We start from the raw sequence: 9,380 nt of genomic DNA on the forward strand, positions 1-9,380 counted from the left end.
CCGTTTACACGTCTGACTCACACTTTAGTCCAGGCAACTGTAAATATCTGCAAACTAGCTGTGTACACTCAAAACACCTTTGCTCATGTGCAAACAAGTTGCTTCAATACTTAAGGAAGAACTCAGCAATTGGGTTGTTTTGACCCAGCGGTTGGGTTACTACCAAGAAAGTTGGGTTAAACATTTATCCCAACCGCTGGGTCAAAACAGCCCAATTGCTGGGTTTGTCCCAATTTTACCCAGCCCTGGGTTGTATTTAACCCAGCATTTTTTTAGAGTGTAGTTCAATGTGCGTACACTATTTCAACACCAAAAAGATAAAAAAATTGATTGGATGAAACTTGTTTAACAGGCATCCACTGCGGCAAATAAACAAAGAGGTGTTTTACTGTACAGTGTTTGTTCAGATCTATATCAATGGTGCCTCGACTACTTGAATCATGTTAATGTATAATAGACATACCGGAAAGTCTTAAGTAGCATCTTATTAAAAGGACATGCAGGATTATATGGATGGCTACTCAGTATCATAATGCGTCTGCTTTCCTTTCCCTCCACTCCTTCCACATTAAGAAAAATCTTCTATAAAGCTTTGAATTTGTAATTATCTAATATTTTCAGTGGAAATCCACAAAACAAGCAGTGCTTCAAGGGGTGATACCTGTATGGCTTTGGCTGAGAGGTTGAAGTACTCAGGTAGACAGGCATGCAGGTAGATTCATATAGTATGATGCGTGTGTGTGTGTGTGTGTGTGTGTGTGTGTGTTTTGTCTAGATGTCCATGTCCACAGGTCTCAGATCCCCCGTCTTGTGTTCCTTTACCCAGAGCTCTCTGTCTTTGGCAGGATCCACACTCTGCAGGAGCTGGTCCACCGGCTCCATCGTCTAAGAAACGAGACAAATCAGAAAAGGTCTAAGATTTTTCCTACCACAAACACTAGTAAAATGTACACTATACCCTTTAAACGTTTTGGGGGAAGAAATGTAGACTTTTATTCAGCAAGGATGCAAAAAAAAAATCGATCAAACGTGACACTAACATTTATAATATACAAAAGATTTCTATTTAAAATGAATGCTGTTCATTTGAATTTTCTGTTCAAACTGTTTTCAGCATTGATAAAAATAAGAAATGTTTCTTGAGCAGCAAGTCAGCATATTAGAATAATTTCTGAAGGATCATGTGACACTGAAGACTGGAGTAATGATGCTGAAAATTCAGCTTTGCATCACAGGAATAAATTACATTTTAAATTATATTTAAATAGACAACAGATGTTTGCAATTGTAATAATATTTCACAATATTACAGTTTTTACAGTATTTTTGATCAAACAAATGCAGCCGAGGTGAGCATAAGACACTTCCTTCAAAAAAACAAAAAAAAAACAAATAACAAGCCACCCCAGACATTTGATTTGTACTGTAGTGTACTGTATGTTGTCATATGATAATTAGTCAAACACAGTTAACATAACAGTTAAGAATTAACATTTGACACTTTTCTTTCAAAACATGTTTTGTACAAAACCTGTTACAATCAGAATGTTTTGGGATTGAAATGAAAAAATGTTTTGTTGCCATTTATATATATATATATATATATATATATATATATATATATATATAAATGGCTACATAATTATATATATTAATTAAACATTTATTTTTTATTTTATATAACCTATTAAAGTGTGAATGTAATGAATGGGCACATGGAAAATTGGCAAATATTATAATAAAATTAGAATAATTATGAATAATTTTTCGGGAGCATTCATGTGAGCGCTGCTGCAGTCTTAGGCCCACCCCAAATGCTCTCATTGGTTGAGACGCGTCATGACACATTTATACACATGACACATGACACATGACATATATAAAGCCACAGTATTTTGGCCGCTTCATTAAGTGTCACAGGAAACATGTCCATTAAGGCTGAGATCCTGTTTGAGGTACACTCAGACTTCTGGTGAGTGTTACTCTGTGAAGTTGCGAGCGCTGGCAGCTAGTCTCCTGTGAAGACAGCAGCTTTCACTAGCACACCCCGAGGGCTCTGGAGCAGGTGTTTACACTCTGTTTGCCCTGAAACACGAGCTGTGCAGATTTCTAATGTGTCTTTTACCTTCTGATTCAGCAAATAATTATGTAACCGAAACATTATCTGAAGATTATCTTGACAAGCACAAATACAGAGAAATGGAGGCATTTGAATTTACAAGAGTTACTTGCTGAGTTAGCTTGTATATTAACTGTTTCCACTTACTTTTTTCATTTATTAGATTTTTTTTTACTTTGTATCTCTTAATCATAAAAAGTATTCAGACCCTTATAAGCTCATGAATGTCTTTGCTTAATATAACAAAATATCAAACCTATTGCACAGAGAGAAAAAAATCACATTTACAGTAAATACCAAGTAATTATGGCAAGTAACATGAATTATTAAGCAATAGTATAAAGAAAAATACTTTTTTTTTCACCCAAAAATAGTTAATTTTCAGCAAATGTGGGAACAATATGTGTCATATGACCAAACATGCATGAGTGTTTTCAATTACCTCCATATCACAGTCCACCTCACAATGCGAAAACAGCCTTGTCAAATGTATCTATTTAGAAGAACGTCTTCAGTGTGGCTGGAAACTAATTTATGTGGATGGATTGATGTGGATACAGCCTAAGGTGGAGAAGCATCTGGACATTTTCTGGATGTCAAATGTTAAAGTGATTCTCTACACCTGCGTTTCCTCTGCTAGGACACCTGTGTGAACCTCAGGAGAACTGATTTCATACATGCATTAAAATCCCCGAAACACCAGCTGTTTCAGTCACTGAGCACAAATGTCTCAGAAAACTTAAATTATTTCTGAGAAAAGCTTGTGCAGCATTTATTTGCACTGAGAACAGAGCACATGATAAAGCTCATGCAATGAGATTCTTAGATCGTATAAAAGATCATTTGAAAACCGCTTTAATGAAATTCTAAAGCAGTATAGATAGCTGATAATGTCTGAATATGAAGAAAAGTTGGGTTATGAAACTGTGTTCGGTCGGGTGCGTTTCCCAGAAGAGCACACTGCTGTTACTCACACTTTGATTGAACATGTCTGTCTCATGCCGCAGTGTGGTGTACTGACGCAGAAGCTGCTGTATTGTCTCTACCCGCTCCACCTCCAACCTCTCCAACTCCTTCAGAGCACAGACACAGACAAATCACACACCTAAGGTCAGCCTGCATATTACTATTAGCTGATGGCTCGGACAAAAATAACAGTCATTTTCTTCATGGTGAAATTCATTCTTCATAATACAGTATAAACCTTTCAAGACAGACCTATCATGAGCACAGAGATTAAGCAATGATATATGATACAGAAGTCACAAATTTCATTTTCAGAATACTGCATTGTGTTTCTAAATTCCCTGTAAAGAACTGCACTACCCACAATCCTCCACCAAGCTCCACCAATCAGAAAAGAGGATGTTAGCAGAAACCTGTACATCATTTCTGTAAATCAAAAACCTTAATATATATGGTTTTATACTTATAATAAACGACTGTCAGCCAATAGTTTTATAACGATCAGTATATTATAACATTTGCAGTGCATTATGGGATTTGTAGTTCATTGCCTACTCAAAGCATTTTTTTTCCCTGAATTTAAATCAAAATATGTGATGAATCATCTTAGACCTGGTTTGCTTAGTTCATGCTTACAACTCTTTATTAAAAAATGTCAATTCTATAAGGAGGAAAAATACAGAACTTGGAATTAGCTTTATTTACTGCTATTATACAGTAGTACTTGTAACATTAGTGTGTTTTCCCCATATTGCCGTTGCTGCCACTTTGTAAAAGCTAAAAGCAACTCAAATTTGTGCATTACAGTTTTATCATGATTAAAAGGTAAATAATAAAAATAATAATAAAAGGGCTGTTATGGATAAAATATTTATCGAAATGATAAATGAGCCTCATTTAAGAGAATTCATATATCACTGCATTATGAATATGCATGAAGTGTCATTATGCACAAGGAAACTAGAGAGACTAGAAAATAATTAGTAATAAAATAATATAAATAATTACCAGGCTTGTGGTGACCATCTCCTCAAACCACTTTGACTGAGCCTGATTGTAAAGGTCCACACAGCGCATCAGATCATCACCTAGTCACATAAAACATAGAGACGTCATAACAATCATACACGCAGTTACAAAAAAAATATTAAATAGAAAAAGAAAATGTAGTGTGGTTAATGCTTAAACCAAGTGGGGGGGAAAAATCTGCCAATGGAACAAGACAATATAAACCTAGATTTCTAAAGCATTTGATTTCATCTTAAACTTGAAGTCTTGAGCATTTCAAAATAAACATATTGAAAATATATCAGAAACTATGTATGGAAAATCTTTCAAATCCACAAGAATTCATGTCGTTAAATTAAATTCATTTGAGCAATTCTTTCCAAAGTGTACACTGCATACTTCATGCGATCAGATGATCATTCAATATGGTTTTTATTAAAAAGAAAGATTTTTTAAAACACATTTCCTAAATCAAGTTTGTCTTAAAACCTTGTTTTAAAGATATTTGGATATTGGTAAACCGATTTTATTTCATATTTTCTTATTTAATCAGTGCTTGACTTTACCAGCAGGGGTCCGTCTTAACAAATATTTTACTATTTGTATTCCCTTCTATAACACAATAATCACAGGTATCATTTAAACTCAAGCTGTTTACCAGGAAAAGCAGTTCCCAAACTGCACTACTGGGCTTTACAATTACATGCCAAATTCAATGTAAACTGAGGCAAAAGGATGCAGACGTGTGAGAGAAAAAATATCGACATCTTGGAAGAAAAAAGAAACAGATCGCTCCATCTATACGTAAATGAGATCCAGGCTTTAAACCATTTGCATTAGTGATTTGAGCAGTCATGATTATTAAAGGAAAACGGCATTTGAGCCATGCTTAATGTTTAGCTGCTGATTTATAGTGGGAACTGCGACTTGTTCAGTGCGTGGGAGTCTGAGAAAGAGAGAGACACAGATAACATCATACAGGGTTTTTTCTACTGAGCTCAGCTGCAGAGGAAAAAACTGTAAAGCTCTTGGCAGCAGCACAATTAAAAACAATCTCCTGCAGTCAAGCACTGGAAAAGATCTCTGCAAACAAAGAAAATCAAAGCTGACTGAATCTAAAACACCATTTGACACTGATATCTTACAGCACGATTATCACACGGCTTACTGTAACGGGTGATTATAATCAATAACAAATGAGTTCAATAATATAAACTAGGTTTTTACATTGCCTTTTTAAAATGTGTGCTAGAGTGTTGTGGCTGGCTGCCAGCGTGTTGCTTTGCATTGCTATGCATTGCTAATGTTTCTGGGTGGTTAATAGGATGTTGCTTGCTGGTTGAAAAAAAAGTCTCTATAATATTCTAGTCTTTAGCAGGTTTAGTGTAAGTCTAAAGCGAGGTTTTGCAGACCCCTAAATAAATATCCCCTTGCAAGAGACACCCTTCCTAAAATCTAAAGGCAATTACACATTTTCATGTATAAAGCCCCATTCATACAGTGTGAGACACTATAAATGAGACCACTTTTCATTATTAACTAATTACTAATTACGACGTTTGCTTCGATAAACTAAACTAATTTGCTGCTTATTATTAGTAAGGTAGTTGTTTAGTTTATGGGGTCAGGTTAAGGGATCTAAAATATGGTAATGCAGAATAAGACATTAACATGTGCTTTATAAGTACTAATAATCAACCAATATGCTAGTAATGTTCATGATAATAAGCAACTAGTTAATAGTGAGAAATAAAATTACTGCCCTGATTGTATATTTTAACTGCACTGGACCCAAAACAAATTATTAAAATATTCTGGGAAACATACATTTTTTTGTTAGTTGACATTTTTGTTACCTGCTATTTATTTGTCTATATTTTACAACCCTCAGAAAGCAAGATAAGCGTGACAACGCAGTGGGGAATTGCATATAAATATAAATAATTTGTTAGTTAATGTGAACTTTTTTTTCTTTCTTTACTGTTCAGTGATTTGGTTTTATTTCTTACTCTCTTGGGGGTTAACTAAACTCTGACATACCTAAAAACTCAAAGTGCAATCAATCAATCAATCAATCAATAATATTTCTCACTTGCAGATTTGAAAACCCCTCATGTAAAAGATCTGTCGCATATTTTATTGTCTGCCAGAGATAACATGTTTACCAGCATGTCATGTGACCACTAACCGGCTTTAAAGATCCATGAACATGCAAATGTATTGTTAAATTATTGAAGTATAATTCTCAACAGGACTTCATGTACGTATTTGACATCAAAGGGGTTCAGTTATTTTAAAAAAAAGGTTGGGAATCCCTGCCATATACAGTACCATGGTATTTACATGGTATTCCAAGGTACTTAATACTTGGAATACCTAACCCACACTCGGTAACACTTTATTTGAAATTGTCCTTGTTACACAAGTTACATGTACTTACTATTATAAAAACAATAAATTATCCATAATTACATGCAAGTAGCTGTAAGCCAAACCCTAATCCTAACCCTAACCATATAGTAAGTACATGTTGTTCATTAATATTACTCAGTAATTAAATGTATAATTACACTGTAACAAAAACCCCTTAAAATAAAGTGTAACCCCAAACTCTACAACAATGAAAATACCATGTACTAACCTCTTTAAATACACTACAAGACATGTTATTATCAAGGCACTTTCTGTTACTTTGAAGTGAATGCATTGTTATGCATATCACATTAATTTTGTGGTTTGGGAAGTTGAATAGTGAAGCAGGAACTTCTCTCACAGTGCTGTTATAGTCTGAAGCACTCAGTGTTGTGGCTGTGCGTGAGTCTGTCATGGTCATTTGGTCCTCTGTGCTGATGGAGTCAGTCTATAAGCACTGAATAAGACACCATTAGGGTCCTCAATAATGCACCAGTCACTCAGGCCAACAGGTTGAAGGTGGAGTGAATTCTCCCCCGTGTCGCGTCGCACCGTGTGAACCTCAGGGTTGCCAGGTCTTCCTGCATTAGGGATGTGTGAGTGTCCAGCTCAGGACAAATCTGGCATTGATAGTAGGCGTCCGGAGCAATAAGAGGCTTGGCATGCTGATCGTCAGCTCCCATGAGGCCCATTTTCCCACTGCAAAAATAGACCATTACTCCATGCCTTTCCCAACTCCGTCTGGAACCAATACGGCCTGGCTCCTCTTAAACACAGACTCCTGGGATTGAGCCAAAGTCCTCTTCCATCCCCTCCACTGTTTTCTCCCATCCTGTTTGTCATGCCTCTCCCCCCTCGCTCAGAAACACAGTCTCATCTCCACAGTCTCCGCACGCTACAACAATGGCGCCCCGCACAAGATTTCACCTAAAAAGAAAGCTCCTTACTCAACACAAAAAGGACTGACGCCAGATTACGGAGGGTTTGTTTCATTTGCAATCCATCCTGAGTGGAAGAGAAGGACTGGAAGTTTTTAAAACAAGAGACTATTGAGGAAGTCAATCCTGTTGAGCAGTGGAGCAGCCAGGAGTTTGTCTGCCAGTGCAGTCTGTTACAGTGTTATGACAGCTGGCAAACTGGCTGTGACTTGAGGATTCTGATAGACGGAGCTTTTTAATGAACTTCTTAACCCTGTACAGCCTTTTTTGTCATATTTGATAATCAAATTTCTAAGGCCTCTCTTTGTCAACATGATCAAAACTTTGCAGAAAAATCTGTTGTACACAATTTTCATGCTTTCCGTCATTTTTTTAGCAAGTAAAAGCCCTTTTAGTATAATTGTAAAAATGCCAAACCTTCAGGTTGTGGCTCACCTGTCTTGTTGCTGTGATTTTGTTTTACTGCTTTTTATGAAGTAAACATAATAATAACTTTTATATTGATATTAATATTTCAATTAATTAGTCTTGACTGAAGTAAGGGTTCCTCCTGGTGCACGACAATGCCTGGCTTCATGTTGCGAGAGTATGCAGGCAGTTCCTGGAGGATGAAGGAATTGAAACCATTGAATGGCCCCCACGCTCGCCTGACCTAAATCCAATAGAACTCCTCTGGGACATTATGTTTCGGTCCATCCGACGCCACCAGGTTGCACCTCAGACTGTCCAGGAGCTCAGTGATGCCCTGGTCCAGATCTGGGAGGAAATACCCCAGGACACCATCTGTCGTCTCATTAGGAGCATGCCCCAACGTTGCCAGGCATGCATACAAGCACCATATGGGGGCCATACCAACTGAGCACCATTTTGAGCTGCTGCAATGAAATTTAAGCAAAATGGACTAGCCTGCTGGATAATTTTTTCACTTTGATTTTCGGGGTGTCTTTGAATTCAGCCCTCTGTAGGTTGATCATTTTCATTTCCATCAAACGATGTGGCGTTCTTTCATTCCTAACATATTACCCAGTCCATATCAGTATAGATATCCAGCATGATATTTTTCCCCATTGAGATCTGATGTGTTTTCAAAGTATTTCTTAAATTTTTTTGAGCAGTGTATTAACTTTAAATGTAATATCACATAACTCAATACAGTCACATTTATAACCAAGTACTTTACATGTGCTTTAGTCAATGCATCAAAATAAGTGTAATTCTTTAAAGCATGATAACAATTATTAAACATTAGCAAAACTCTTATTAAAAATAAGCAAAACTTTTAATTTGACATCGCCGGTTGTTTTTTATGTCAGCAGGTTGAAGCGACCCCAATAACTGATATTTAGGCCCTGGAATGTGAATTGTATGAGGAGAACCCCGCCAAAAAAATTTTGTAAAACTTTTAATTTGACATTATTACAAAGTGCACTTTTTAAAAGTGCGTTGAGAAACAGTCATGAAAGCGTGCTTTCTTTCCGTACACTTATGCCGAGTTCACACTGCACGATTTTAGCCCGATTTTTCACTCGCCGACAGGTTTTGCGAAATCGCCGACAAATGCCCGAAATCTGAGGCAAATCGGTGCTCGTTCACGCAAGTGACAATCACGCAGTGTGAATTATCAAAGACGCGATCTGAGGGAATCGACGATGCGTCGCAGACGCCCATGAAATATTTGGCATGCTAAATATCTGGAGCTGTCGGCGATTCACAATCATGCAGCGTGAAATTAGTTCTGACTGAAAAACACATCGGCGATGACCTACAGCCAATGAGAGACCAAGATACAGGGCAGCGGGAAGTTAGGGGAGGAGTTATATGAAACGTAGTTTGCGGACCAGTGTTGCCAAATCCGCGATTGCCGCCGGTTGTTTTTTATGTCAGCAGGTTGAAGCGACCCCAATAACTGATATTTAGGCCCTGGAATGTGAATTGTA

The 9,380-nt window shown here is 36.9% G+C and overlaps 1 protein-coding gene across 1 annotated transcript in view; it reads right to left on the minus strand.

Annotated features, from left to right (window-relative positions):
* Positions 1-226: 226 nt before the first annotated feature.
* LOC107555645 (growth arrest-specific protein 7-like) overlaps positions 227-9,380 on the minus strand; it is a 26,858-nt gene continuing 17,704 nt past the window's right edge. Inside the window, exons 7-9 of the mRNA XM_016238509.1 lie at positions 4,094-4,177; positions 3,094-3,192; positions 227-885 (exon numbers count right to left, since the gene is read on the minus strand). Coding sequence (XP_016093995.1) covers positions 772-885; positions 3,094-3,192; positions 4,094-4,177 — 297 coding nt within the window. The 3' untranslated portion in view covers positions 227-771. The remainder of the gene's footprint in view (positions 886-3,093; positions 3,193-4,093; positions 4,178-9,380) is intronic.

This window comes from Sinocyclocheilus grahami, unplaced genomic scaffold, assembly GCF_001515645.1.
Source record: "Sinocyclocheilus grahami isolate Dianchi unplaced genomic scaffold, SAMN03320097.WGS_v1.1 scaffold542.1, whole genome shotgun sequence".
Lineage (NCBI taxonomy): Eukaryota > Metazoa > Chordata > Actinopteri > Cypriniformes > Cyprinidae > Sinocyclocheilus > Sinocyclocheilus grahami.